The sequence below is a fragment of the Rhizopus microsporus genome (assembly GCF_002708625.1).
Source record: "Rhizopus microsporus ATCC 52813 unplaced genomic scaffold scaffold_20, whole genome shotgun sequence".
Classification (NCBI taxonomy): domain Eukaryota; kingdom Fungi; phylum Mucoromycota; class Mucoromycetes; order Mucorales; family Rhizopodaceae; genus Rhizopus; species Rhizopus microsporus.
In genome coordinates, this window is record NW_019671935.1 from 371582 (window position 1) to 398262 (window position 26681).

General features: G+C 38.0%; 14 protein-coding genes across 14 annotated transcripts; 5 read left to right on the plus strand and 9 right to left on the minus strand.

The window, feature by feature from the left end:
• Nucleotides 1-950: 950 nt before the first annotated feature.
• On the plus strand, nucleotides 951-1359 carry RHIMIDRAFT_241219 (uncharacterized protein; the record flags this gene model as incomplete). Its single annotated transcript, XM_023609535.1, has 2 exons — nucleotides 951-1225; nucleotides 1284-1359. The coding sequence occupies 2 exons, from the start codon at nucleotides 951-953 to the stop codon at nucleotides 1357-1359; spliced, it is 351 nt and encodes a 116-aa protein (XP_023462719.1).
• Nucleotides 1360-5858: 4499 nt separating this feature from the next.
• RHIMIDRAFT_267421 (uncharacterized protein) lies at nucleotides 5859-6349 on the minus strand. Its single transcript, XM_023611999.1, has one exon. The coding sequence runs from the start codon at nucleotides 6260-6262 to the stop codon at nucleotides 5993-5995; it is 270 nt and encodes an 89-aa protein (XP_023462720.1). The 5' UTR covers nucleotides 6263-6349; the 3' UTR covers nucleotides 5859-5992.
• RHIMIDRAFT_267424 (uncharacterized protein) lies at nucleotides 6350-6698 on the minus strand. The gene has a single exon (XM_023612000.1). The coding sequence runs from the start codon at nucleotides 6609-6611 to the stop codon at nucleotides 6426-6428; it is 186 nt and encodes a 61-aa protein (XP_023462721.1). The 5' UTR covers nucleotides 6612-6698; the 3' UTR covers nucleotides 6350-6425.
• A 667-nt stretch (nucleotides 6699-7365) lies between these two features.
• On the minus strand, nucleotides 7366-7701 carry RHIMIDRAFT_267431 (uncharacterized protein). The gene has a single exon (XM_023612001.1). The coding sequence runs from the start codon at nucleotides 7676-7678 to the stop codon at nucleotides 7397-7399; it is 282 nt and encodes a 93-aa protein (XP_023462722.1). The 5' UTR covers nucleotides 7679-7701; the 3' UTR covers nucleotides 7366-7396.
• Nucleotides 7702-7884: 183 nt separating this feature from the next.
• On the minus strand, nucleotides 7885-8721 carry RHIMIDRAFT_267442 (uncharacterized protein). The gene has a single exon (XM_023612002.1). It carries the CDS (start codon nucleotides 8414-8416, stop codon nucleotides 8186-8188), a length of 231 nt encoding a protein of 76 aa, XP_023462723.1. The 5' UTR covers nucleotides 8417-8721; the 3' UTR covers nucleotides 7885-8185.
• On the minus strand, nucleotides 8137-9093 carry RHIMIDRAFT_69106 (uncharacterized protein). The gene is made up of 2 exons (XM_023615568.1): nucleotides 8793-9093; nucleotides 8137-8721 (listed from the first exon to the last, which is right to left on the minus strand). The coding sequence occupies exons 1-2, from the start codon at nucleotides 8853-8855 to the stop codon at nucleotides 8521-8523; spliced, it is 264 nt and encodes an 87-aa protein (XP_023462724.1). The 5' UTR covers nucleotides 8856-9093; the 3' UTR covers nucleotides 8137-8520.
• Nucleotides 9094-10192: 1099 nt separating this feature from the next.
• Nucleotides 10193-11810, minus strand: RHIMIDRAFT_301335 (uncharacterized protein). Its single transcript, XM_023614363.1, has one exon. It carries the CDS (start codon nucleotides 11390-11392, stop codon nucleotides 10421-10423), a length of 972 nt encoding a protein of 323 aa, XP_023462725.1. The 5' UTR covers nucleotides 11393-11810; the 3' UTR covers nucleotides 10193-10420.
• Nucleotides 11811-14666: 2856 nt separating this feature from the next.
• RHIMIDRAFT_241223 (uncharacterized protein) lies at nucleotides 14667-16105 on the minus strand (the record flags this gene model as incomplete). The annotated part of the gene is made up of 3 exons (XM_023609536.1): nucleotides 14667-14866; nucleotides 15099-15858; nucleotides 16079-16105. The coding sequence occupies 3 exons, from the start codon at nucleotides 16103-16105 to the stop codon at nucleotides 14667-14669; spliced, it is 987 nt and encodes a 328-aa protein (XP_023462726.1).
• A 25-nt stretch (nucleotides 16106-16130) lies between these two features.
• Nucleotides 16131-16869, plus strand: RHIMIDRAFT_207346 (uncharacterized protein; the record flags this gene model as incomplete). Its single annotated transcript, XM_023606985.1, has 3 exons — nucleotides 16131-16193; nucleotides 16244-16438; nucleotides 16489-16869. Coding segments are annotated over 3 exons (639 nt in total), but the record flags the coding sequence as incomplete, so codon positions are not given.
• Nucleotides 16870-16990: 121 nt separating this feature from the next.
• Nucleotides 16991-18334, plus strand: RHIMIDRAFT_241225 (uncharacterized protein; the record flags this gene model as incomplete). The annotated part of the gene is made up of 11 exons (XM_023609537.1): nucleotides 16991-17012; nucleotides 17074-17173; nucleotides 17224-17267; nucleotides 17313-17416; nucleotides 17463-17717; nucleotides 17770-17889; nucleotides 17934-17963; nucleotides 18031-18062; nucleotides 18117-18136; nucleotides 18185-18240; nucleotides 18290-18334. 11 exons carry the CDS (start codon nucleotides 16991-16993, stop codon nucleotides 18332-18334), a joined length of 828 nt encoding a protein of 275 aa, XP_023462728.1.
• A 392-nt stretch (nucleotides 18335-18726) lies between these two features.
• RHIMIDRAFT_207406 (uncharacterized protein) lies at nucleotides 18727-20207 on the plus strand (the record flags this gene model as incomplete). Its single annotated transcript, XM_023606986.1, has 7 exons — nucleotides 18727-18936; nucleotides 18988-19113; nucleotides 19159-19242; nucleotides 19295-19371; nucleotides 19422-19559; nucleotides 19640-19798; nucleotides 19979-20207. Coding segments are annotated over 7 exons (1023 nt in total), but the record flags the coding sequence as incomplete, so codon positions are not given.
• RHIMIDRAFT_69216 (uncharacterized protein) lies at nucleotides 19941-22321 on the plus strand. Its single transcript, XM_023615569.1, has 3 exons — nucleotides 19941-20016; nucleotides 20066-22099; nucleotides 22163-22321. Exon 2 carries the CDS (start codon nucleotides 20175-20177, stop codon nucleotides 21993-21995), a length of 1821 nt encoding a protein of 606 aa, XP_023462730.1. The 5' UTR covers nucleotides 19941-20016; nucleotides 20066-20174; the 3' UTR covers nucleotides 21996-22099; nucleotides 22163-22321.
• A 1251-nt stretch (nucleotides 22322-23572) lies between these two features.
• Nucleotides 23573-24710, minus strand: RHIMIDRAFT_301344 (uncharacterized protein; the record flags this gene model as incomplete). The annotated part of the gene is made up of 1 exon (XM_023614364.1): nucleotides 23573-24710. The coding sequence occupies exon 1, from the start codon at nucleotides 24539-24541 to the stop codon at nucleotides 23573-23575; it is 969 nt and encodes a 322-aa protein (XP_023462731.1). The 5' UTR covers nucleotides 24542-24710.
• Nucleotides 24711-25417, minus strand: RHIMIDRAFT_69229 (uncharacterized protein). Its single transcript, XM_023615570.1, has one exon. It carries the CDS (start codon nucleotides 25187-25189, stop codon nucleotides 24881-24883), a length of 309 nt encoding a protein of 102 aa, XP_023462732.1. The 5' UTR covers nucleotides 25190-25417; the 3' UTR covers nucleotides 24711-24880.
• Nucleotides 25418-26681: the final 1264 nt, after the last annotated feature.

Below are 26681 nucleotides of genomic sequence, written 5' to 3' on the forward strand. Positions count from 1 at the left end.
TGTCAGTATCTTTGTATTATTCATTCTTAAAGTATAGATTTATAGTAATCTTATACGACAAGATCAAGTATTTGTAAGGTAAATACGACACGTTGGGCCCTAATTGCTATTGTTATCTCTGTTTGGAAAACTTTTATATCTGATCCAGTAAGGCAGGTACATTTAATGATCCAATAAGATCAGGAGCAAACAGGAAGATGCTTTAGGCGAATTGATCGTTAGCATTATCTATGAAAAAGGATTATTAATTGTTCCAGGATAACCAGGTTTACCCGTTGAAGAAAAAGTATAAATAGAGGACGATTTTCATATCAATAAAAGATCATATTTGGATATCTTTTCTATAAAAAGGATATACACAGCTCTAACAGTACTTCTGTCTTTTTCTTATTCTGCCCTACATCTTTCCATTATCCCAAACAGTAATTCAAAGCCGGTTCCGGGCAGGGTTGCTGTTGTGCCATCACAGCATTATCAATAAATATTTGTAATAGTCGTTACTCGGTTAGGAGTCCTTCCATATATAACCTATCATATGCGAGCTTACTCTTAGAGCGCCGTTACAATGCTTAATTAAACGTCCATGCTCTAACTTCCAGGCCAACGGTTCCTTATTCGACAAGGCATTGTCAGATCATGTATCACCTCATCCACAAGGCACCTCAAACATACATCGAACCAATAGTTAATACTAGTTAGGTTCTTCCCAGTTATTCCCATTGTAGCTGGGCGCTTATAGGTACGCTCTCGATATCCAATTATCATTATTGATTGTAGATGTTAAAAAGTATAAATACCATTGTTTTATTCATCGTAAATAAAGATATCATATATTTCAGTCTCACTGACTTATTGTCCTTTTTTCTATTCTTCTTATTATTCCTAGCTTTTGTCTCTTACCTTTCTACTTGGCAAAACAGTTGCTACATGAAATCAAGCAATTCTGTATAATGAGCAGCTCCAAGGCCATGAAAGACCGGTTACAACACGCCGAAGGATGGTGGAATGCTAATAGACCTCGCAAGATTGCCATGGTGGATAATCCGTTTATTCCCAGAAATGCTAATCAAGCTTTGATCTACCAAGAAAAGCCTGTCCACCAGAAACACTATAATAATCATAATATCGAATTGGTAAATGCTGAGACGCCCTTTACCTCTGTCAATCCTACTGGAATGGCATCCAACTTGCCGTATTTGACCATGTCTAATACTAATCTTTACGTGTGAGCTTACATTTGACTTAATTACATGTATTATCTAAAATCTTATTTGATAAGAAAGTACTTTGTCAATTCAGTCGACACATCATCATGTGCCTGACCAATTATTAAAGATAGATATGGAGCCTAGACAGTGAGGAGAGATACTGATCCGAGTTTTATAGTGTTATAGAACGAAGATTATAATTTCCATAATAAGTAAAGACAGGGTCTGTGCGTAGTCAATATGAAATATAAAGTGATTTATAAGCACTATTCTAATGCATAGTCTTTACAATAAGAATAACCAATTAGAGTAACTTAGTAAGCATCCCGATCATTCTCGTAAGCCAGGCACCGCAGCTTTAATCATTACCGTAGCAGAACGAATCAAATTGTACCTTGATTTAACCCTCATCAAAAAGTATAAATAGAGCCCTCTTTTTCATTGTATTTTGCATTATCTGAATTCTCAGGAATAAACGAATTCTCACAAGTACTTGTTTATCCCTGTCTTTTGTCTTTTATAACAAATCTACCTCAAATTATCTCAGTGTCCATTGCAGCTAAATAATTATAGTTGTGGGGTATTGGTTGTTGTTGTTGTTAGTACTCGGTAATGTGTAGAATAAAAGCAAAGAAGTGATGAGTCTCTGTTTTATCCTTTTATTAGAAGTGAGAGGAAGAGCTCATAGCAAAAAGAAATTAGGTTGTTTTAAAAGAGGTCGGAGTACTAACTAAGGTACATGTCTACGTGAGATCGCGGTATTCTCAGCATCCACAGTTTAGTCACCATCTAGATATCGCGAATTAACCAATGAGCAGTACTAACTCGATAGAAGATCTCCCCAAAAGCCGTGTATCTCAAAAAGTATAAATAGAGCCTTTTATTCCATGTAATTTGTTCATGATCTAACTTTCTCCTAATAAAGCGTTCCAAAGTATTTCCTTGTTTGTTTTATCTGTTGAGAAAGTTACCTTATCACACCTGAGATTCAATACATTAATCCCAATTCAGAGTTGTATAACCTTGATTAGATTTTATTGTATTAAATTGTGCACTTTGTCGTATTTACTCTATAAATACTTAATCTTGTCGTACAAAATTGCTGTTGTGAAGGAACACACTTCTATAAGCATTGACTATAATAATGATTGAATAAACTAAAGTATAGAAGTGTATAAAGATGATGATGCTCTTATTCGAGATTATCACCTTTTACCAAGAAGCTAGATTAGCCAGTAAGTACACTGAATTCTCATAAATCTTGTGAACCGATCTAAATATAGTTATGACGGTAATAATGACAGAACAATGAACTTTCCTTGTCTTACATGACCTGCATGAATGACGTGTTTAGTGAAATAAATTATCATAACACTCGAGTATAAACTTACAGTAGAGCATACATTCTACTCTCTGCTCCTTTATCGTATCAGACGAGAGCATACAATAAGATATAAGCCTCAATTCTCTAACAGTAGCTATTAACATTTTATAATAACATATCCACATATTCACTATAGTAATATTGATCTCAGTTTCAATGACTCATACTCAGGTTCTCTCTCTTTGAATATATACTCTTATCCAGATATAAAAATTTTCTCTTCTTTTTCATAACATAAACTCTTTGATTGAAAGTCATTGACTTATTAGTTCTTTTTGTCTGCTTCCCACTCATAATTCATCAATGAATTAGAACCTTGACAGGCGTATATCTCCATCATTGGTTATTCTTTAAGCGAGTCATCTAGTTATTATATCAGCGCTTATCTACTTTGAAATAGTATAAATAGGAATACTCTCAAGACTTCCATAACCCGGATCCTCTTTCGCTATAAATTAAATCCTCTAACAAAGGATTTTAATTTATATCGCTGCCCTTTTATATTTTAATTGATTATAATTTTGAGCCATCCGTTCAAAACAATTACTATAAATCTATACTTTAAGAATGAATAATACAAAGATACTGACAGCAATATACGTTATTAACATATAACGCGATATGCCCAACTATTATTGGACATAATTAAATCGGTTCCTTAATAATTCTATCTTCATATAAAATGACGCTGTTTGTAATAATGAGCTCTCTCTCGTCTCAAGATACAATAAAGAGGTTATATAGAGACTCATCGACACACATTTCCCTTATCACTTCTTTATATATTCGAGACATATCGCATCACATCAAAAAGTATAAATAGAGCCCTTTTTTCCATTGTATTTTTGGATTATCTCAATTCTCAGGAATAAACGAATTCTCACAAATACTTGTTTGTCCCTGTCTTTTGTCTTTCTATTCGTTAATCAACCCCAAGTTATCTCATGCTGTATTAACTTTGCGCATAGCGTGCATAGCTGATTTTAGCAGAGTTTTGGTTCATTATGGTTGATTCTTTAACGAAATGCATATTTGAAACAAAGAAAAAAGGAGTTGTATTTGGTTAGCTTTACAGAACTAAAGATCGATGAAATATAATGCAATTTCGTGTAAACCTCCATTTAGAATAATTTGGATTAATTACGTGATCTATATTTAAGTGCTCAGAAGTTTTAGAATTTAAATAGATTTTGCTTTGCCAAATACAAAGGTAAGAGACAAAAGCTAGGAATAATAAGAAGAATAGAAAAAAGGACAATAAGTCAGTGAGACTGAAATATATGATATCTTTATTTACGATGAATAAAACAATGGTATTTATACTTTTTAACATCTACAATCAATAATGATAATTGGATATCGAGAGCGTACCTATAAGCGCCCAGCTACAATGGGAATAACTGGGAAGAACCTAACTAGTATTAACTATTGGTTCGATGTATGTTTGAGGTGCCTTGTGGATGAGGTGATACATGATCTGACAATGCCTTGTCGAATAAGGAACCGTTGGCCTGGAAGTTAGAGCATGGACGTTTAATTAAGCATTGTAACGGCGCTCTAAGAGTAAGCTCGCATATGATAGGTTATATATGGAAGGACTCCTAACCGAGTAACGACTATTACAAATATTTATTGATAATGCTGTGATGGCACAGCACTGCTCCCTCCTAGTCTGAATTAAACGGTAAAAGAAACAATAAATATTTGTGGATAATAAGGTATTCATGCACAGTGTGCGATAAGATGCGTAATGGATGATGTAGATGTTAAAGGTAGATCATAGTAGCATTGTTCGTAAAAATCACCTGAATAAAACCTTTTAGGAAAAAACTAGGGAAAAAAAAAAGATAATGATTACTTAAACGACTTAACGCCTTGATCTCTTATTTCTACTGTGAGTGTCACGAGTAGAAATGGTACGTTTAGGTAGAGAAGCTCGTTTAGAAACGGAATTACCTGCATTACGGCGTGCCCAATATATTTCAATAAGTTTAGGGTCATCTATGTGAGACACAGGTTCCCATGTGTGATCTTTGGGGTCGTCGTAGTCTTTCCAGTGAATAAGGTATTCATAATTACCTGGAGTTCCTCTATGCTGTATAATAGCTTGAACCTCATAATGTTTGTCCTATTCATTGAATGGCTCAGGAGCAGAGCTTGTGCCACTTGGAGGAGCGATAAGTTTAATGTGTGATATAGGTGCGTGCCATGAAAGTAAATCGTTTTGTTTATCTACGAGGATATAATTCCCATTCCTTGTAAAACTGTTAATGTAAAAGGGTCTTCATAAACAAGGGCTGTTTTATATTCTCTAATTACATTTTTGACCATGACTTCACTGTTAAGCGGAAAAGGGATATGGATGATTCTATCCTTTTTCAGAGGTAAGTATTGCTGGCTTTCTGAATACTCTTTATCCATGAAAAGTTATCCCTGCTCTTAGTCAACGAATTTACTTGAACCTTTGTTCGATGACTTTTGCATCTATGGCCACGTTTCGCAGGGTTGGTTTAATATGAGAAAAATCGCTCATATCATGAGGAACTTTGTTAAAGATAACAATGTAAGGTTGACTCTTATGAAGTCTGAGTACTTTATGTTCATGGCATATTGGGTTATATGAACATATAAATTCTAAGCTTCTTTACATCCTTGTAACTGCTTGATAATGGTTCGCTTTGCTAATCCTAAAAAGCCACATTAACTGAATTACCAAGGGGATTAAAAAGGTTTGATAATTTCTTATCGATACCGAGGTTGTTGATCATTGCAGTAACCATGGTAGCAGTAAATTCATTTCCGTTGTTACTAGCAATGGCCTTACGTCAGCCGAACATACAGAAGAATCCAATAAGCTCCTTAGCGATTGTAAGTGCTTGCTTATCCGGGATAGCTTGTAAGATGGTAAAGCGAGAAAATAAATCTACCATAACTGGTAAGAAATTATTTCCGCTAGAAGACGTACAGTTGAAAGCACTAAGATTCATGTACCAATGATCTACAGTAGTCGCAACAACCTGGACAACATTTTTCAGAATTTCGCATTTTTTCACAAAGATTTCTATATATGGAGTTTCAACGCCCGACAACCTTAACACAACATATTGTATGTATGCAGAATTTTTTGAAACGGTTGGCTTTTATTTTGCATTGAGTACGCTGGAAAATTAATAGCTGGTAGGTGAACAATAAGGTTACCGAGATCGGAAAAAAGCTATCCCATTTGTTAGTACTACATTGATCCGCTGTTTGCCTTAGTAACTGACGTCTTTTGTGACAACATACTGTCGATACACCTTCTAAGATCATCCATACAGAAAGGGTTCCTTTCTCTATATAGCTTTTTCCAGAGTTCTTCGCCTTTGCCAATGGCTGCCTCGTGAGGGTTACACTTAAGCCTTTAATGTCGCCGGGCATGCTGTAATGGATCTCGATCGGGACTTTGACTTAACCATTTTACTATACGCCCTACGCTCTCTATTGTCAGCCATGCTTCTGTAGATTTGGACTGGTACTTGGGATCATTATCGTATTGAAAATCAGCAATGCTCTTATCTGTTTCGTTATATGTCAGCAATTTCACACGCATAGTGCCTAATACATGCTGGTAATTGTCGTAATTAGTACTTTCATTGTATACCTGCCATGCACGCCCTGATCTTTGCAGCATTGCATGCCTCCAAAGTATCGAACTGCCACCGCTATGCGTCACAGTTATATCGAAGTGATGTGGTCGCAATGGGTTACCTCCTTGCGTCTAGTAGTACTTGTAACCATCTGAGCCTCGAATGCTAAGCTTAGTCTTACCTGTAGAAACTACTCATCTCTGCGCATCAACTGTACAGTTCCAATTTTTTCTTATCCTTTTCTAACCGAAGCTTCGTAGGTTTGTTTGTAAAAAGTGCCGTCTTCTTTTTGATGAAAACTCGAACATTCGTTGATTTGGCAACAGTATTTGTTGGTGAGCACGATATCGGCAGATCCAACTGTTCGAAAATCCGGGGAATCTCGCTTGTCATGCGTTAATGGCCTCGGATTGCAAGTAGGTTGATATATTCCCTTGCACAATTTAGTATAATACCTGTCGTTCCATCTGGATTTTGCTGCCTGTTCAGAATCACTTGGTTAGTATATCGTCTAACTGCCGCTAAACATACTATAAGCTCGGCTGCAATGTCTTCAGGGGCATTGCTATCCAATAGTGAGAGCTTAATGCATTGCTGCTTACCATACGGTAAACACTTAGGCGATTAAGAGAAGAAGTGTGGATAGTAATGGTTGACTTTTAAGCAAAGGTTGTTATACAGAATAAGAGAGAAGTATCACCGTTTGCATAACAACTCACGACTACATTGATTGTAGTTTTAGCTGGAATGTACAGTACTGTAATATCTCATATTACTGCAGAGGAATGTGAAGTTTAAAATTTAATAGCCGAATTCTGAATTTGAAAATGCCGACTACGCGAAGTTTTTAGAGCGTTGTTCAAGAATGCCTTCATGTATTAGGCTTATTTTTTAAATACAATATGACTATACGCTATGCAACGTTTGTTGAGGCTGTCATTTGTACAGAAGCAAATGTCGTCCTTGTAGGCAAGCAAAAAGCGAAAATATGAGAACGTTGTCCAGGTTGTTGCGCCTACTGTAATGGACCATCAGGTAGGATGCTCTTAGGAGGGTGATATCCTGTTTTAGCAATATTAAAGAGTTTGCACTCATGGCACTGTGAGATAACATCCTGTATGTCTTGTCTTAAATTAGTTCAATGAAGATTATCGCCATGAATGGCCAATTCAACAGCTTTAACTCCAAAATGACCAAGCAAATGAACCAAGAATGATATCACGTCTTTCCTCAAGAAGAGATGTAATAAAGTCTTCATATTGCAAAGTACGATGCAGCATGGTTTGTGGGGTACAGGTGACTACTTGTGCGCACTTATCATTGCTTTTAGATTTTTCGTTAAAAGCAGATTTTCCTTTTTTTCTTGCTACTGATGTTGTTAATGTCAACACTAATGATATTATTACCTTCCTCCAAATATTCATCTGGGAATAAGTGACTAAGTGCGTCAGGAATAACATTCTTAATGTCAGGACAATGAACGATATCATAGGTGTACTCAAACAAGTGTTCAAACCAGTTGCACATAGCAGCATTTGGAACCACTTGTGTGTGAATATAAATCAGACTTATGATCAGTGGCCAAGGTAAATGGTCTGTTATAGAGCCATTTGTGGAATTTGTCAAACATGTAAACTATTGCCAATAATTCACACTTGTTGGTAGGATAGTGACGTTCCGTAGCTGTGAAAGCTCTTGCCGCAAAAGCGTTGTATTTAACTTCTTGGTTGATGACCTGGTATATGACACCACCGATACCATAAGCACTAGCATATGCTGCGACGTAGAAGCGATACTTGAGATCAAGAATGCTGATAACAGGAGCATTAATCAAAGCAATCTTGATATTCTGGAAAGCTCGATTGTGGGATTCATTCCAAATTTTTTTTTTTAAAGAACTTGGAGATCTAAGTCTGTCAAAAGGAGCTGTGAGCTGAGAGAATATTGGAACACTTGTACAGAAATAGCTAGCGAGCCCGAAAAAAACTCATGACCTGTTTACCAGTAGTAGGTGTAGGCCAAACATCGATATTTGACAACTTGCGTTGATCAGAAATGAGTGAATCATTGTCACCAATAGTCCAACCCAGAACATTCACACAACTTTGAGCGAAGTATGTCTTTTCGACGTTGATGATGAGATTTGCCGATGTGAGACGTCTTAAAACTTCTTGAACATCTTCCATATGTTGATTCATGGATCCAGAACTGAATACGCACAGATCATCAATGTAGAGTGCAGTGTATGGAAGATCAGCAAAAAGGTTGGTAAGGATACGTTAAACGATGTTACCAGTAATTGTCAATCCAAAAGGACAGTGACGAAATTGATATTGCATGCCAGTTCTAGGAACAGTAAAGGCGGTTTTGGGTCTATCGGATTCTTGAATAAGAAAACGATGAAAGCACTGCTTGATGTCGAAGGTGGTAAAGATGGTAGATGAACCCATACGTTGATGAATATCGCTGATAAGAGGTAAAGGCATTCTGTCAGCGTTCTTAACTATGGGATTCAAAAGACGTGGATCAATAACTGCTCTTTTTTAGTATATTGTCCGTGGATATCTTTCTTACTAACAAAAAGAATAGGATTGCTAAACCTAGTATTGGCAGGAGTTGGTTCGATAACATGATCATTCAACCACGTTTGAACTTGTTCATCCAATAACTTCTCATATGCAAGTGAGATATCATATTACCTACGTAAAGCAAAGGCACTGGGTTTAGTGTCAAGAGTGATAATGGCACCAGGTAAATTGCAATGAGAAAACATGAGAATCTTGGAATTAGCGTCAAGAAGAGGTTGTAGAGAGTTCATCAAATGTGTGCGTTCCTTAGACGAACCAACAGGAGCTTCATTTGGCTTATGCTGAGCAGGATCAACTGGATCAGGTATCTTAGGATTGCTAGAGCTTAACCAAGAGGTTGCTAATCCCGTTAAATCAATTCGTAGCTTAGGAAGAATATCAATACCTAAACAAATTGGAGCATCACTAGTAAAATCAAACGCTTCAAAGACGTAAGCGAGGCGGATTGGGTTATGAAAAATAATGTCTTATTTCGCCAAACCGACTTGACGTTGTAGATTCGTTATGTTCAGGCCTAATAATACCTTACTTGGGAGATAAAGGTACCAAGCCCAAGGCAGAACAGAAGAAAGAAGAAACACAAGAAAAGACGGTGCCGGTATCTATCATAGCCCAGTTTTTGATATGCTCTACAGCAATTGGAACATACGTAGTGTTAGTATCTCTAGGTGCGATTGAGAATGTAGGGTGCATGATATACTTACAGGCCTGGGCAGCTTCAGCCATAGCAACGGCATCAGCACTAGCTTGATCAATTTGCATATGCTTAGCGGGGAGCGACACAGAAAGAGAAGCGGAAGCAGGAGGAATAGAGACTGTAGCATTGGCAGCAGAGATACCACCAGAAGGATCATTGCTGGACGGACCAACAGAAGGAGAAGCAGAAGAAGCAGGAGGAACGGAAGAGATGCTCATTGCTCTGAATGTCTTTTGGGTATCATTGATAGGATTTGAAACCTGTCGGCAACGGTGTCCAACGTGCCAAGGATCACCACAAGAATGACAAGGATTACCAGTTCTCCAAGGCTTGAAACCAGTGGACTTGTTGGTGGGGCTCCATCTGGAGGCAGAAGAGGCGCCAGGAGCAGACAAAGCAGAAGAAGCTTTCTCTTTCTTCAGCAGCCTGCACTCGGAGTCGCTGTGGCTCGAAGTATTATAGAAGCTACAATACTTCTTACCAGGTGTTGAGTGGGGTTTGGTACGAAGAGAAGCACCAGGACGTTTCTTATCAACCTCTTGCGAAGCACCGCTCGACGACGAAGAAGTCGGGCGGCGTAACTTGCTAAGATTGACATGGGTGTGATATTTGTTGAAGATAAAAGTATTAAGTCGTAAAAGTCAACGGGACTCAATTTATAGTGAAAATTGAAAAGTCACTTTGTAGATTTTGAATTTTTTTTTTTTTTTTTTTTGTGTTGATTTTATATTATCTGGTGTCGCTTGCAGTTGTTATGAGTGGTTATGTAGACATGTGCTTTGGGTGAAATGAAGGGAAATCTATAAACAAAAATGAGGTAGAGGGAACAGAGTTCCTCCCGATTGTAGCAGGTGTTCGTGTGAATATGTCAATAAGATGGAACGTGCAAAAGAGATAACCGTTGAAGGAACAAAGGATTAGTAGTTGAAAACCAAGTTAAAGTGAGCACACAGGATGGATAAAAGGATGGATGCAATTCCAGCGGCAGGAAGTATTTCGTTTTCGACGGAAGAGTCAGCGGATTCCAGCTTGAACAAGGCTCTTTTAAGCAGAGGGGCAGAGAACTGGCTGCTGAATAATGTGGGCCACAGCTCCTTCCAAACTAATAGCTTGGGAGGACAATTATATAGAGAGTGGGCGATGCCTTCTACGGCATAAATATTACAGAAGGTGCACTGTGGAGAATCCACAAATTCAGGAAGGAGCTTGAAAAGAGGGGAGCAGGTGGCCAGTTTGTCATGCAAGGCCTGATACCAAACAGTACGAGCTTGCAGGTGAATAGAAAAACACCAAAATGGGAGCAATTTCGTTGAGGAGAGACTAGAAAGTGACTCTGGGGTAGGCGAACGATAAAGCTTTCGAAATCCTTTGGATGAGATATCTTTCCCAGAAGGTACGAGTGTACAGGCTTTGATAAACCGACTGACATCGATATTATGATGTAGTACAGGTATATAGGCAGAAGAGGCCAAGCGAGCTAAGGATTGTGCTATACACGTACGTAAGAAGAAAGGGACCAGTTGGAGGTAACCATCGCGAACCGCTTTCAGAAACATTTTAACAAGTCTGGGTGACTGAGCAATTTCTATATTACTGCGTGGTCGTGTAAAATGGAACTCTGAGTCAATGATGTACGCACTACTTGCTGGAAGCTTTAAAATTGAGGGACAAAGCGGGAAAGCCCAAATTGGATTTACGGTGGATCCAAGAGGAATGTGCATGGCAGTCTCTGGGTTGATAACCACAGTAGAGAGATTTTTGGGAAGAGCATCCATGGCTTGATACAAAAGATACAACAGGTGCTCTCTGTCTTTGGACAGAAAGGGACGGAGCGAGGGAAACAAAAGACGAAAGTCGGAACTTAATGCCACAGGCTCTGGGGGCCGCATCGAAAGCTCTCCAAGGTGAATGAGATAGTCCGCTAGGAGAAGCAGAACAATGGAAGAAGTGAGCTCTTCCGGGCGCCAAAGCTCTGACGAAAGATGAGAATATCCCAGCAGCGGAAGCAGCCATCGCAGCTGGAGCGCGGATTGCTGTATGAAAGGATGCAGTTAACCAAGGCCGCCAAGTTTCTGAGGAACTGTTATGGCTGAAAAGCTGATCTTGGAAAAACAGTGACAGTGATGAACTTGACTATAATAGAGACGATCGAAGACAAAAATTGTTTCGTCACGGAGACAACATGAATAACGTATCAAAGTTTAGAAAGCACCAAACAGTTGGCTATGATGACGCGACTGCGGAAGGACAAGGAGCGGTGATTATGAATGTTGCAAGCACTTTCAATTTTCTTCAACAAACGGCTTTGAAACACATTTCGTTGTCGTGAATTGTGGAAAATTGGATATACAAGGTATACAATGGGTTCTGGAGCGTTGCAACCATGCCATGCGTGGATGTTGCTCTGGTTGAGTGTGGTTCGCCATGTAGATTGAAAGATCGCGTGCTTCCCAGACAGCACGAAGCTTCTGTTATGTGGAAATTAATATGGGGATTGGAAACCGCTGAGTACGTGGCCAAATGATTGTTCAAGATACGCAAGCTAGTATGTGATTGCAGAAAGCAAGTAATAACATCGATGTAAGCAAGAAGCTTAATATTATGGTCGAGGTAGCCAGGTGCAGAAAGCGAATGAGGAAGCGAGAATCCTTAAAAAGCCTGACCACGTATATCCTACGAAACAGTGGCTCGAAAGCCAAGTTGAATAAAACACGTGGCAATGGATCTCCTTGTCGTAAACCGCGTAGCTGTGGGACTGGTTGCAACAAGTGACCGTTGATGTTGATATGTAGGCCGGAACCGAAGAATAAATTGGCTAACATTGAACAAGAACTGGTGGGAAATCAAAGTGTTGTAGAACACCGCTGTGGGTGCTCTGGATGGACCCAATCATATGCTTTCTCTTGATCAAGCAATAGACCAATTGCGGTGGAGTCGGAAGAACGCGTATGAGCCATGATTAGCTTCACCAACAAATCGTTATCAGTGATGGATCGACCATGTAGAAAACCAGATTGAAGTGGAGTGATTAGCGAATCGACGTAAGAGACAGTACGAATGAAGACTTTTGCATCAGTATTGATGAGAGAAATCGGTCTCCAATTTTTCAAATCAGTCAAGTCATCTTATTTGGAAACAAGGACGCAGAGGTATGGAGTCAAGAATCTGGGAAGATTCCTTTTAACAACGCATCATTGTAAACCTGTAAAACTAATGCTTTTCAAGCTGTATGGGAAAATAATAGGCGCAATATTTCGTAAGGATGGCCGTCAATGCAGGACTACTGCGTTTTGAGTAGCGAGAGACGCCTTCCAGTAGATCGCCCAGGTAATGGGGACTAGTAAGCCAGTATTGATCCGATGTAGGAAGAGTAAGATCTGACAGAATCGAAGAGAGAAGATTATCAACCGCCTCATGTGTAATAGGGTCAGGACAATACAAATCGGCATAGAATTGACAAGCGGGCCTCAAGCATACTATCTCTAGAGGCACAAGGAATCGAAGTATAGGGATGTTTTATGGCTTTGAACAGCTTTTTACGTTGGCGTTGTGTTACGGTACGCTTTAGATAACTAGCTGATGTTTCACCATGCCCTCACCGCCGAAGGCCTGAATACAGAGCAAGTTTATCAACGTGGCGTTACTGTATGGACGCCAGTTGATGTTCAACAAGCCGTAGTTGAGGCGAGAGCTGAGGACTCGATGTCGGTGTGTCCAGAATATGTTTGGTGATTGCAGATCGTTTATGTTGTAGCATCTTTTCAGCATTAGTAAGGAAGAAAGTTTGATGGCGAGAGTAGCGTTGTGCTCCCCGTTTGGCAATAGCTTTGGTTGCGTCCCATTAGCATTGGACACTCATGGAGTAAGAAAACGAAGAAATTCCGGCAGAGATTGCCTTATGTAACTGATCCCGGAATGAACGTGAAGTAGCTAGTCGTGGGTGCGCTCTCTAAATGCCTTTTCCCACAGAAGGAGGGGATTGTCTGTCCTTTGGCAACCTTGATGTTGGTGTGAGATGAAGGGAGAGAAAAAGCAGCATATGGTAGACCAACAAGGTTGTATGTAACGAAAAGTAGGAACTAAGCAGGATGGAGCCAGATCACGACTTATGAAAATATAATCAATGCAAGAGCTGCTGCTACCACGATGGAGGGTAGGTTGGTATGTTTGCCCCGTAGCAATAGTGGAGTCGATATAATGTTCAGCTATATATTCCAGCCATTCAAGAGGCGCATGCAAATAATTATGAGGAGATATATTAACAATGTATGAATAGTTAAAGTTCCCCAAAAGAATATGCCTAGCAGGAACCGCATTGAATATACCTTGAGGATTGAGAAGAAAAAATTGCAAGAATGACGACGAGCAGTATCATCTAGAATATATACGACTGTAACAAAAACTGGATCAAAAGCTTCATGGACGTGTGAGACTTCAACAGTTAGTGTATGCTGTGGTATCCCATGTAGGTTCAGAAAATGAAAGAAACGGTGAAAAACAAACAATGCTACAGTAATTGGACCAATAGCTGGTATTCGCTTGAAATTGTATGTTAAAAAATTGAGCAATCTCGTCAGTATTTGCATGTGCTTCTTGTAAAGCAATGATATCTAAGGATACTGTACGTAGATAACAAATAAATTCAGCACTGGTTGCAGGATTAGCGGTTTTTCGAAGGCCACGGCAGTTAAGTGCGTCAATGGAAAAATTGGATCGACAAGATGAGTTTTTAGAGTTGGTAGAGCTGATAAAAATGTGTTCCGAAGAACCATTTTTGTTATTAGTTTTATATGTTGTATTAATCATAATTAAATATAGTATCTTTTTGTTTGTTTTAGCGTTTTCTGCTTTTTTTTTGTGGAATTTTTAGAGGTAGGGTAATGGAATAGAAATGGAGGAAAGGAAATAAATCCTCCTCCATAACAACATCCTTCGAGGCGCGGTCTGTTGTGCTGTGATCTTCCAAAGTCTGTCTTGCATATAAATCAACAATAGGCTCAGAAGTATACTTCTTGTTCATGGGACATTTAAGGCTACTGGATTTTTGGTAATCCTTGCCTCCACATCTCTTACATCCTTTGACCGTATCAACAAGCACAGAGCTAGCAAGTATTTCAGAGGGAGTGAGGTTAGACTGTAACTGCATGCTGGTAGTTCGAGTTCTTATATTGTTTGGTTCGCCTTGTAAAGGCGTGGAATCAACAGTAATAGATGAGAAGGAACTGATGTTGCAAAAGCTTCATGAATCTCCAGAACTTCAGGAACCTCAACCTGCACGATGGTGTCAAATGCCGCGTCGACTTGGACAGTAGGCGTGTCGACATTCTCAGCCTCAGAGATGACCTCAGTTGAGGCAATTGGTTCTATGATAGGCTTGTTCAATTGCAACTAGTGCGACGACTTTGAAGGTTTTGGAATTTTGGGTAGAGTCTCGTCTGCGTTTGCTGGAGGTGTTACTGTCAGTAATAGCCCTATGACAATTTTGAGCTATATTTCCTTCATTGCCACATGTAAAACATCAACGTCTCTCCTTCAGAACATTAGTGCATTCCTTTCTGCAGTGGTCGGATGCTTTGCAGTAGACACAGTGTTTACCCATCTTGGACCATGTACCAAGACAGAAGGTACTGCCGCCTTCTAGGTCGATCTTATACGTGAGTGTTTCATATTGCTTAGTGGCGTAATTGCGCCTTTCTATATACAGATGCCTATTGTCAATGAACCAGCAGCCTGACCAATCATCTAAGTAGATGGACATTTCACGAACAACACCATAGCGAAAGAAATTGTTCAGAAGACTGCGACAAAGTTTGTCTAGTTGCCAAATGGGTAGCTTGGAAAGGTTAACTTCGAGTAAGGCCTGATCAGGGTGTACAGCTGGTGAAGTATAAAATGATTGTCCATTAATAGTGATAGGAGCAGAAATAGCCTTTTTACAGGCGTCTGGGTCTATCAATGAGATCTCAATGGTGGTGCCACTGGAGTCACTAGATGAGGTATGGCCCAACCCAACTCTGAAAGGGAAAACTTCATTGATCTTTTCTGCCAAAGAAGCTTTCTGGTGGTTAGGATGGCCTGGCACATGGTAGAAGACAGAGTGATCTGTGGCGCCTGTACGATAAACAGTGCCTCTCTCGTTATCGTTATCCGTACCGATAACGTTTTGTGAACGATATAAATGGAACTCTTTAAGAGGTACTGATTTAGTTGAAGATTTGCCCAAAGTGGATGCTCTCAGAGATTTATTTGATCGCAAGGAGGGTGAAGTTGAAGAAGCAATAACGGAAGCGTATCTACGAAAAGGAGCGTCAGGTAGACTAGTAGAGACGTATTCTGATGTGGTGGGAGAAGACGACTGCGATGTTGTGGGATTTGGGATGTCGGTGTTAGTCAACAGCCTAAAAGTATTTTATAATGGAGGAAGCGTGAAACTAAATAATACACGAAATTTATGCAGCAAATATCTGTGGCTGAAATAGAAAGTCACAAATGTCACTTTATTTCTTGAGGGAAAAAGAAGAGGAACCTTTTTCTTACTTTCAGAAAAAAAAAATGCCTAAATCAAAACGCAGCACAGTTGGTAGGATTAAGCCGTCGTTCATATAAAATAGCAATAAATAACCCTAAGTAGTTTCTTTAACAAGAACCGATAAAAAAGGCCGAGAAGGAAAAGAGAAATTGATCAGCGATGTAAGTAGGATGATCTAAGCAAGAAAAGGAAAAATTAAACAATTTATTAGATTCAAGATTGCGTTGATAACTTTAGTTACTTGTACTTGTTCTCAGTCAAAGACATGCGTAATACGCATTTGAAGCAGGTTCGTAGTGACTTTAAGGATTCTCGCTTCTTTTATGGCAAGAATCGAGTTATGGCCAAAGCTCTTGGCACAACACCCGAAACAGAGTATAAAGATGGATTGTCTGGAATAGCAAAGGTACGAAATAGTGATATACTTATGCATAGATGAGCTAATGTTTTCCAAAGCAATTAACAAATGAAGTTGGCCTACTCTTTACAAACAAAGGCCCACAAGAAGTGGAAACATACTTTAATGATTTTGTACAGCCGGATTATGCTCGATCTGGTGCTGTTGCTTCACAGACAGTCACTTTACCTGACGGTCCCGTGAAACGTGGAGTTGACCCGATGCCTCACAATATGGAACCTCTTATTCGATCACTTGGAATGCCAACGGCCTTGAAAAATGGTATTGTAACATTACTTGTGCCATACACTATTTGTAATGAAGGGGACGTTCTGACTACCAACCAAGCACATCTTTTAAAGCTATTTTATCATCAGCTCGCTGAATTTAAGGTTGATATCATTAGTTATTATCATCAAGGCCAGGTTTACCAGTTATAGAAGAAAAGCACCATGTAAAATTCATTTAGCATTTTAATAAAGTAACCACTGCTGCTTTATCTAAGCCACACTAAGTGTACAAAAGACATCTTCCCCCCTTTTTTTTTCTTGTTTGCGTCTCATGTCTGAACTTACGTCTTATGGTATTCACTAGAAATTGTTCAACTTTAATTTAAGCTTACAAAGAGCAATATCTTACCATAGAACAACAGCGTTTGATAAATATTCAATCGAATGAACAATTACTGATCCAATTGGGCGTCAAATCAGCGCGTACTGCAGCTCTCGAAAGCTGCATTATAAGGTGACATATTTCAAAGAGAAGACGATTGTAAAGCCAACAACTCTCAATAGTAACTCTGAAAAAATCACGAAAAAGCGCAAAGTACATAGTAAACGTAAGTATGCTCATATACCTTTACTGTAACTGACAAAATATATAGCAAAACAGAACAGTGCTGTTGTACTAGCCACTAGGAAATCATCAAGACTAAAAGGAGAAGAACCGCGCCCTTTAGAAGAGGATGCTGATTTAACAGAAGATAAGGTAGCGCCGAATTGATAGATTATTATCAATATTTATATTATTCTAGAGTGAGTCACTTGAAGATTATGATGGTAGCCGTTTAGTCACAGCAGATGAATACTTTAATGATGAAATCAAATCGAATGCCATTAGGGTAGACGGTCATTTCTATGGGTGGGTAAATCCAGTGATTATGAACAAGCATGGCATTGAACCATCTGCTAAAGAAGCTTGGGAGAAGAATGGTGGGGGTGCTTTTTCTTTTCTTGATCCCACAGGTACGGGCAAGAAGAGAAAAAAGGGGATTTTATCAAATGCAAAAGTATAAATAGAAGGGTTAGCATAAGAATGGAAAACTTATGATTTACTCATAGGCAGATGCATTAAAGATGTTTAAGAAGAACCCGAATCAATATTTCTATAGACATAATGAACCAGGCGAAGAACAATGGCTTCATGATTGGTCAGATGAGGAAAAGAGCTTGTTTCTAAAGGTTAGTTTCTGTTTGATAATTATGTGATACTAAAGCATTATTAGATTGCTAATGAACATGGTTGTGGAGACAAGGTATATATTCATATATATGTATATGTGTCTGCATGAACGTTAAATATATATTTAACCTCGTTAAAAGTGGGGCTTATTCGCTACTTATATACCACATCGGTAAGGCTTATCTCTCATTGATAACATGATTCTTATTAAAGTCACAACGTATAGTGTAGGTTATCAGTGCAGCAGTAAGTTATTTGAAACGATAATGAAAAAGAGACTCTAAAAACGATTAGACTTTTATCGTCAAGTCATATTGAAGAATGGACTGATATTTGATCCAAACTATAGGGTAAGCTTGAATAATGGAAATCTATCAGTTGTATATTTACATGTTAAAGTACACCTCTTCTGGTACACCCATTTATGTTGGTCTACGTCGTTAGTGATTACTAATGCGTATAAACATCATATTGTCGATTAATGAATGTCATATTGAATACCCTTTTAAATAAAACTCTGTATCAAAGCTATGTAATTTGTTCTCACGACACATTTTTACTAAGGGTGGTTTAAAGTACTGGCTTTTGTAGAGAAAGTATTTTATTTCAATGTGCGCCTTTCGCTCTCTTTCTCTTTCTCTCTCTCTCTTTTTTTTCTTTTTATTTTTTTTCTTTGAATAATAATTTTTATCACAGAAAGATTAAACAGAGCAATAAGCTTTTATTCATGCCAAATTCAGAAAATGGTCAACTTCCAGAGTTCATTGGAAAACGCGTAGATCCAACTTATAGCAAGATACTACAGCAAAAACTAAAGGAATTGTTGCATACGACGAATGACAGGTAAACATACGAACACAGCTGTGTGTTTACATAATTGTTCACTTTCTAGCATCAACAGTTTTCCTGGATCTCAACCCGTTTGTTTTGAATCCAAGCATCTGATTGACATTGAACGTGAAGATTATTATGTTTGCGAAAGGTCAGATGGAGTACGTTATTTATTACTTTTTGTTCAATCACCAAAAGGACCAGCTTCATTTCTAGTAATATTCATCTCTTTTACGCGGTATTCATACTTACACGCTTAAATATAGTATGATCGTAATCGATATTGGTACTATGTGCCAAATCTATTATTCCCTACTAGAGGAAGAGAGAATGAATATCTAAAAGATACACTAATGGATGGTGAACTGGTATTGGATGTTGACGATAAAAAGGTAAGCATAAATTACTCATACAAACTATGACTTATGCTTTTAAAGAAAACCTGGAGATACTTGATATTTGACTTGATGGTTGTAAATGGATTAAGCATAGTACAGCGCTCATTCAATACCAGACTTGGAGTAAAGATTGATAACTTGAGTAAAACATGAAATATCTAATCTTACAATACAGATGTTACAGCAAGATGTTATTCAACCACTCAACATGGGCTTGAGAAATTTGACAGAAACAGATAGACCACCCTTTAGGTATATCATGTTGCGACTTTATGTGTATATCTCTAACAGAATTATATCAGTGTCGAACTGAAAAAAATGGAAAGATCTTATGGACTACATTTAGTATTTGACCAAATACCTAAATTAAAGCATAAAACTGATGGCATCATTTGGACACCTGTTAAATATCCATATACATCAGGCACTTGTCAGAAACTGTAACCTGTAAAAAGCATATAGATCAATGCATTTTTTTACTTACTCCTATTCTTTTCCATCCCTTTCTTCTCTTTCTTAGACTGAAATGGAAACCGCCTGAATCAAATACAGTAGACTTCAGAATTGCTGCCAGGTGGAGCAAAGAACATAAGCCGATCTATTCAATCGAAGTATTGTCACATGGTGTAACCTACAAGTTTTATGATCATTTTCAACCTGAGCCTGCTTTAGCCACCGAGTAAGAAGTGAGGAAATTTCTAGAGTCAAAGCTAATGATTTATTGTAGATGGAAGAGCCATTTGCCTGATGGAAGGATAGCAGAGTTTAGGTCGGTGCACCTACCTATGCAGCTATTGATATACTAAATTTGTTATACGTGTTTAGGTATGATCCTAATTGTGAAGTAACTATAGTTGAGCAAGGTTATGCGCCAACAGTTAGAAAAGGAGGCTGGAGGTAATGTGTTGGTTATTGTGTTTTATATTTTTACTTATCAGCAACCTAGGTTTGTGCGATTTAGGGATGACAAAGGCATAGCCAACGATGAGAATGTGGTGAAAAAGATTTTAAACAGCATTAAAGATGGTGTTACAAAAGAACAGCTACTGTCGTGCATGGATAGAGTACGTGCTGCTTGGAAAGCACGAGAAAAAGGGCTTCCTATGCCTCCTTTGCCTTCCAAACATACCTTAAAGTCCCCCAGTTCTGATCAGAGCAAGACAGATAGCAATTCCACATCTACTTTACTAGCTGCCGCGACCAGTTCGAAGATAATACCTGATACAAGACCAAGTTCAAGACAGTCCTCATCATATGACGATGCAGATATCCCTGCACGCTTCACAAAACGCAAAACATCGGAAGCATCATTCTCTATTAAAAAGGAAATAAGCGAAGAGATTGACGGAAATCTTCCAGAAAGGAAAAAGTTGAAAGGCACTATAACGAGTAAAGGAGAGCAGCTAAAAGAGTTTGCAGGTGTTGCAGAGAATGACAGCATTGCAAATGATATACAAGTAACAAAACAAGTAGAAGATGATCATTCTGCTCAGTTTGAAAGGACTATAAGCGATAGCGAAACAGAATATCTTAATGAATTAAGCCTGAATAACATAGACTCAGCATTACAAGAAACGCAAGCTGATGTAACAGCTACAGTAGCAATGGAACGTACATTAAAAGAAGCTGTTTCAGTTAAGCATTCGCCTTTGCAATCTCCAAATAACGAATCTAGCACACAAGAAAAACATAACCTACCTGCTGATATACAAAAAAAAGTGGAAAATATACCTGATACAACTGCTCAAACGTCCTCTTTGCTAGAACATGTTACAGAGCGACGGCCATCACATACTAGAAGACTAGCTAGCTCTCTATCGGCAAAGCAGCAATTAAAGAACGTGTCTGGAATGTGTTCGTCTACTTACTCTTCTTTAGTTTCAAAGGAGCAAGAGACGATACGATCATCAGATTGTTTAAAAGATCAAGGCGTTGCTTCAAAACGCGTCAGCAGCCCACTTTTCGAAGCCTATCCTGCTACAAGCCAAAATAAATCTGACACGGAAAGAGACCAGAAGTCTATTAGGGTACAACAAGCATGTTCATTTGAAGGTTTACCCGAAAGCAAAATGACGACGGCAACAGCAACAACAATTGCAAATGTCAGCTATACATCCACTCCTAATTCAGATATGCAATACTTCGAACAGGAACAAGGACGAAGTGCAAATAGTCATGCTTTTATTAAAGTGCCACCAATGTCACAAAACATCGAATATAAACCAAGATTTTCATCTCTCTCGAATATTCACCACTTACTGTCGTCATCTGAAGAACTTGGAGAAAAAAACAAGAGAAATAATAGCAAGGATATAAGCAATGCGAATGATGAGTATAAATCTGATGCTTTTGTACATCCAAAGAAGGCAGAGATGAAAGCAAGGCCACAATTACATCATATTACGCAACAATCATCGTCTTCAGTTCCGATCGAGCATGAGCAAGTAGATAGAACAGATCATCAATATCAACAACAGCATTTATCGTACTTACAAAAGCATACACAAAAAGCATTTTATACGCCTGTCCAATTTATAAACTTCCATGCAGAAAGAAGAACTCAGCAGGGGCTAAACCCAAGGAAAGATCAATTTTTGATATTTCAGAGTGAAAATAATGTGCAACCGCTTTCTACACAACCAAAGCAAAGATCTTACAGCAATATATGGAAAACAAACAACAATGTGAGTAACTCTAGGTCTGACTATCAGCCCTACCCCCATGAGCCAAAGAGCCCTCAACAGTCAAAAGGCGACAATGATCCAGCAAATCGCGATTATTATAGGTATGGACAACAGGTTGCTCATACAACATCACAACGAGAAAAACCAAAATCTAGCAATATAAAATCAAAGCTAGACTTCATTTTGAATTAAAGCTTGTAAACTAAATAAAGACACACATTGGTAAAAGTAAAGGTCAACGATACAAGCTCTGAAATATCTTGGTTAATCCAATAATTTTGCAAAATTTAGTGAAGGTATTTAATATGAAAAATGCTCCTTTTTTTATTTGGGAAGTATGACATGCTAACAGTATTCAGACTTGCGTGATTATATCGGACCCCTTTATACCTTGGCCATCAAGAGCCTTAAACAATCCCAAATTTTATTAAGTCTTTGCTGTTGCTCTCTAATAAAAATTAATATATAGAGCTCAACATGAGGAAACCTCTAATTATTGAGCACAATCAAATGTTAGCAAGCCTCTTATATAAAAGATCTCATTAAACATCACATATTGCTGGTATATGCACCCAGAGGCACTGCAAAACCCAAAAAAGTAATGCTTTCCAAACTGCAAAATGTTCTTTTGAAAGACGATTGAAAGTTATTTAATGTAAAATGCCTTATAATACAATATTTATTTGTATAATATAAGTCAAAGTGGTATTACTATGAAATGCGTTTTTAACGATAATTTACTTATATAAGGTACCACTCGTCATGAATTTCGTATTGGCAATTCTAGTTCATAGTAACTAGAAGGCTAGTGAATAAAAACTTAATATACTGTTCATTTTATACTTACCAAGGCGTTAAGAAATGCACCACCGTTATAGACAGCGTATTAAATTCAGGAGTACTGTTAGTCTTTTGTAGGTCTTTTGAAAGGGGAAAACTTTCATTGTCATGTTTTGATTTGTAAACAAAAATAGCATATACATTTAATGTACTGTTCACATCACGATTCCACACCGTACCACAAGATTCCCACTTGAGTGTACTCTTCGCTTTGATCTAGAAACAGAGAAATTATTTATTTCTTTCATTTTATACTTAGTACATATCTGACTCATGAAATACTCGTCAACATAAACAAATTCAGATTGTTTGCATTTTCATTTGATTTCTTCAGTAATACATCTAGTAGGTGCAGCTCGTTTTCCTTTCATACTTGACAAAATAAATATTTCTGGGCGCAATAATTCGCTTCCGTTAAAAGGAGGAAGGGAGTTCAGCAGAAGGTAGAGGTACATGTTTGCTTTTGCTTGGATTTTGATTTTTAGCGCCAACTGTGCTTGATTTTGTTATATAATGGTTTATAAGACACAAGACAAAAATTTATTATTAATCTTCATTCTGAGATAAAGACAGAAGGAGCATGCAGTTAAGTTAAGGATATATTATTTATAGTTGCTATCAAATGGCTGATAAGCCAATATTCTAAGCGTGGGTTATAATTATTGAGGATATGGTTGACTAACATTTCATGATCTGGGTTATGTTACTGCTTTTACCATAAGAAGGATAATCTTTTAAAGAAGTGTATCCTTTTATATAAAGAAGTAATGATTCATATTCAAAAGAGAGATTCTATTTAATTTGACTTATCACTAAAAGTGTGTATACGTAATCTTATAATGTATGAATTCACTCTATTCATACTGGTTACAATCGTTTATCTCAATGTCAGTCCTTAAGCAGACATTGTTCTATGACATGATCCCCTCCTAGGTATGATCAATGCCGTTTAGATCTTTTATTGGAACTATAGCCTTTGCTAACCCTTTTATATGTTGTAGAAGAACGGCTGTCTCCGTTAAGATCCAAGGACATCTTTCTTTTACCTGATTTGGAATTACTGTACTTACATTGTCAATAGATTCATCTTTGTTAGATTTCATACCATACTTCTTTTTAATATCTTCAGGTATTATGCCAATTCTTTGCCAGTATTCAGTAGTGAATTTAGGATCAGCAAAGTCGGTAGCAGGTTCCCCTTTCCATTTGCACTTATAAATATATTTACCTTTTTCCTTTTTATGTGCCAGAATGGCTTCTACTTGATAGAACTTGTCTGTGGACATAAGCTCATCTTGAGAGATAAGTTTTAATGTAGAAAGTGGGTAATTTTTAGGTAATAATTCGCCCATTTCATCTTCTAGCACATACGATTTCCCTTGAGTAATTCTTTTCACTTTATAAGGGCCTTGATAATCAGGATCTAGCTTACTGGTCTTTACGTTTACTTTTACCATTACATAGCTGTTTTCAGGGATCGTTATAAGCTTATGTGACGCATCAAACCTTACTTTCTGTTTGTTTGTTATTATTTGTGTTCGTTCATGTATGGCAGGAAATACAATCTCCGCTAAGCGCTTTATATTTGCTAGGAGTTCACTGTTTATTTTTTCCTTAGTTGCCTCATTTTTTTCTTGACTATAATCTTCAAAGTCATTCATGTTGCGACCGAACATTAAAGTAAAAGGTGGCGTCTTAGTGCGTTCATTTACTTTACCATTTAAGAAGAGTTGTGTAGATGGTACATATAAATCCCAGTCAGCTTTAGCACCCTCGATTTGTTTCTTTATTACATTTACAGCCGATTGTACCCAACGTTCACTTACTCCATTAGCTCTTGGATGGCAACTAGAGATGAGTCTATGATCATAACCAGCATTTTCAGCCAGCAACTGCATAAGCTCATTTACAAATTCACCTCCATTATCAGATTAGATTACACGTGGGGATCCGTAGTTTGAGAAAACATCGATCAAAACCTTTACAATCGTCATAGACTGCTTATCGGGCAAGGGTTTCAAAACACAGTAACGTGTAGTTATGTCAACCATCACAAGTAAATAATTGTTACCAGAGAGTGAAGACTTCATAGGTCCAGCAAGATCAATACCCCAACTATCACCAGGCAACTTAGCAGTAATGGGCCTTAATGGATTATAACCCTTCTTGATGATGTTAAATTGTTGACAGGGAGTACAACTCTTAACAAGTTCTACAGCGTCCTCTTTGAGGTTATTTCAGTAGATACTTTTACGTTTTAGAGCATAGTAAATTGCATCAGAACCAAAGTGTCCTTTAAGATGCTCACGTAGAAAAATTAACTTTCGTTCTTCTTTAGGAGGTGTCATATATTCACCACTGTCTTCACTAGGTAGTTTACTAACTGCTTTATTCAAAAGGTGAGCTTTATCCCCCCCCAGTTCATTGGCAGGTTCCTCGATTTCATATAGACGGGATAGCGTATCAGGAAGAATATTATCAATACCTGGCAAATGAACGACTTTAAAATCATACTGAAGCAGCGTATCGAACCAATTTATAAGCATTGAATTAGCGATTTTCTGGGTGTGTAGATAGGTAAGTGCCTTATGATCTGTGTAAAGGGTAAAGTGATTTCCCCACAGGTACTAATGGAACTTCTTTAAAGTATACACAACTGCTAGTAGTTCCCGCTTAGTGGCTAAGTAGCTACGTTCACTTTTAGAAAGACTTCTCGCTATCATGGAGATTTAGCGTATCTTCCTGTCAATCTTTTGATATAGAACTACACCCACTGTTGTATTCAGCTTTAGCGTTATTGAAAAAAGGCTATTAAGTCGATGACTTGCGAATTGGATTCTTTATTAAGAAGAGCTGATGTGTTTGATGAGATAATCATTATAATAACTCGAGTATAATCTTACAGTAGAGCATACATTCTACTTTACATTCCTCTATTGCATCTGATAAGGAGAGGGTACTAGTGCTGCTTGTTTATGCCACCGTGATAAGACCTGCATTGCTCCATTTGGCCGTAATTCTTCTTTTAAAAACGTGTTTAGCCTTACTAGATGTTAAACTACTCTTTGGATGTAAAGACTAGATTATGGTTGAATCATCAGCCATCATGAGTTAAGTAACTTGGTCATCTACGCCTTATGTCTTTTAAAATGCCTTTTGTGCATGGTAGATAAAGAAGCAACACCGCATACTAATACAGGAAGTATTGTGGTTCACTATGGGAAATTTTCCCCTGAAATATTAGATGTCCAGTAAATGCGCAGTGATTGTCCAGTAAAACCCTTAATTAAGTAATCTGTATTACTGGGCTTTAAGTCTTTTCTAGGGAGGGTTAGCTATTTAAATTATCTGGCTAAGGAAAACAGTCTGATCACTTTTATCTCTAAAAGCTTAATCATGACTTATTTGAAAACATTTTTCTGCAGCAAATGCAAAAAGAAAATTAATGTCTTTAATAAAAGAATCAGTAAGGCTAAACATGAAAGAATGTGTCTTGGCATTACTCGAGGAAGCAGAGTAGTTAGTACATTGGTTCCTGCCCAGATTGATCGAACAGACGCCGGTAACAATGACAGCAGTGATCATTGTCGTGTTTACATAGATCACACATCTCTTAATTCTCTATTTATTCATTCTCAGCTAATAGACGACGTCAGACATTTACAGTCATCATCCCTCATATATATTCAGGTCGTACCCTCATTTATTAGTTCTTCTCTCAGACTTATAATAAAAATAGTAATTGTTAGCTATTGACTCTTCACTGTTTTTCAACTATATAAGCACAAACATCACATTTTTTTCAATAAGCAAAAACAATCACTACGCTAATTCAAAAGATGACCAACACTCGTTCTTCTCGCGCTCTCTCTCGTGCTTCTAGCACCTCAAGCTCTCTTTCCAGTGCTTCTTCTCTTTCGTCCGCTTCTCGTTCTCCTTCGCCTGTGGCTTCAATTGGCTCAGGTCCTTCAAACCGTCCTGGCTCTCCTTCATATGCGGAGATGGCTAGACGCTCTCCATCGCCCATCCGTCGTCAAG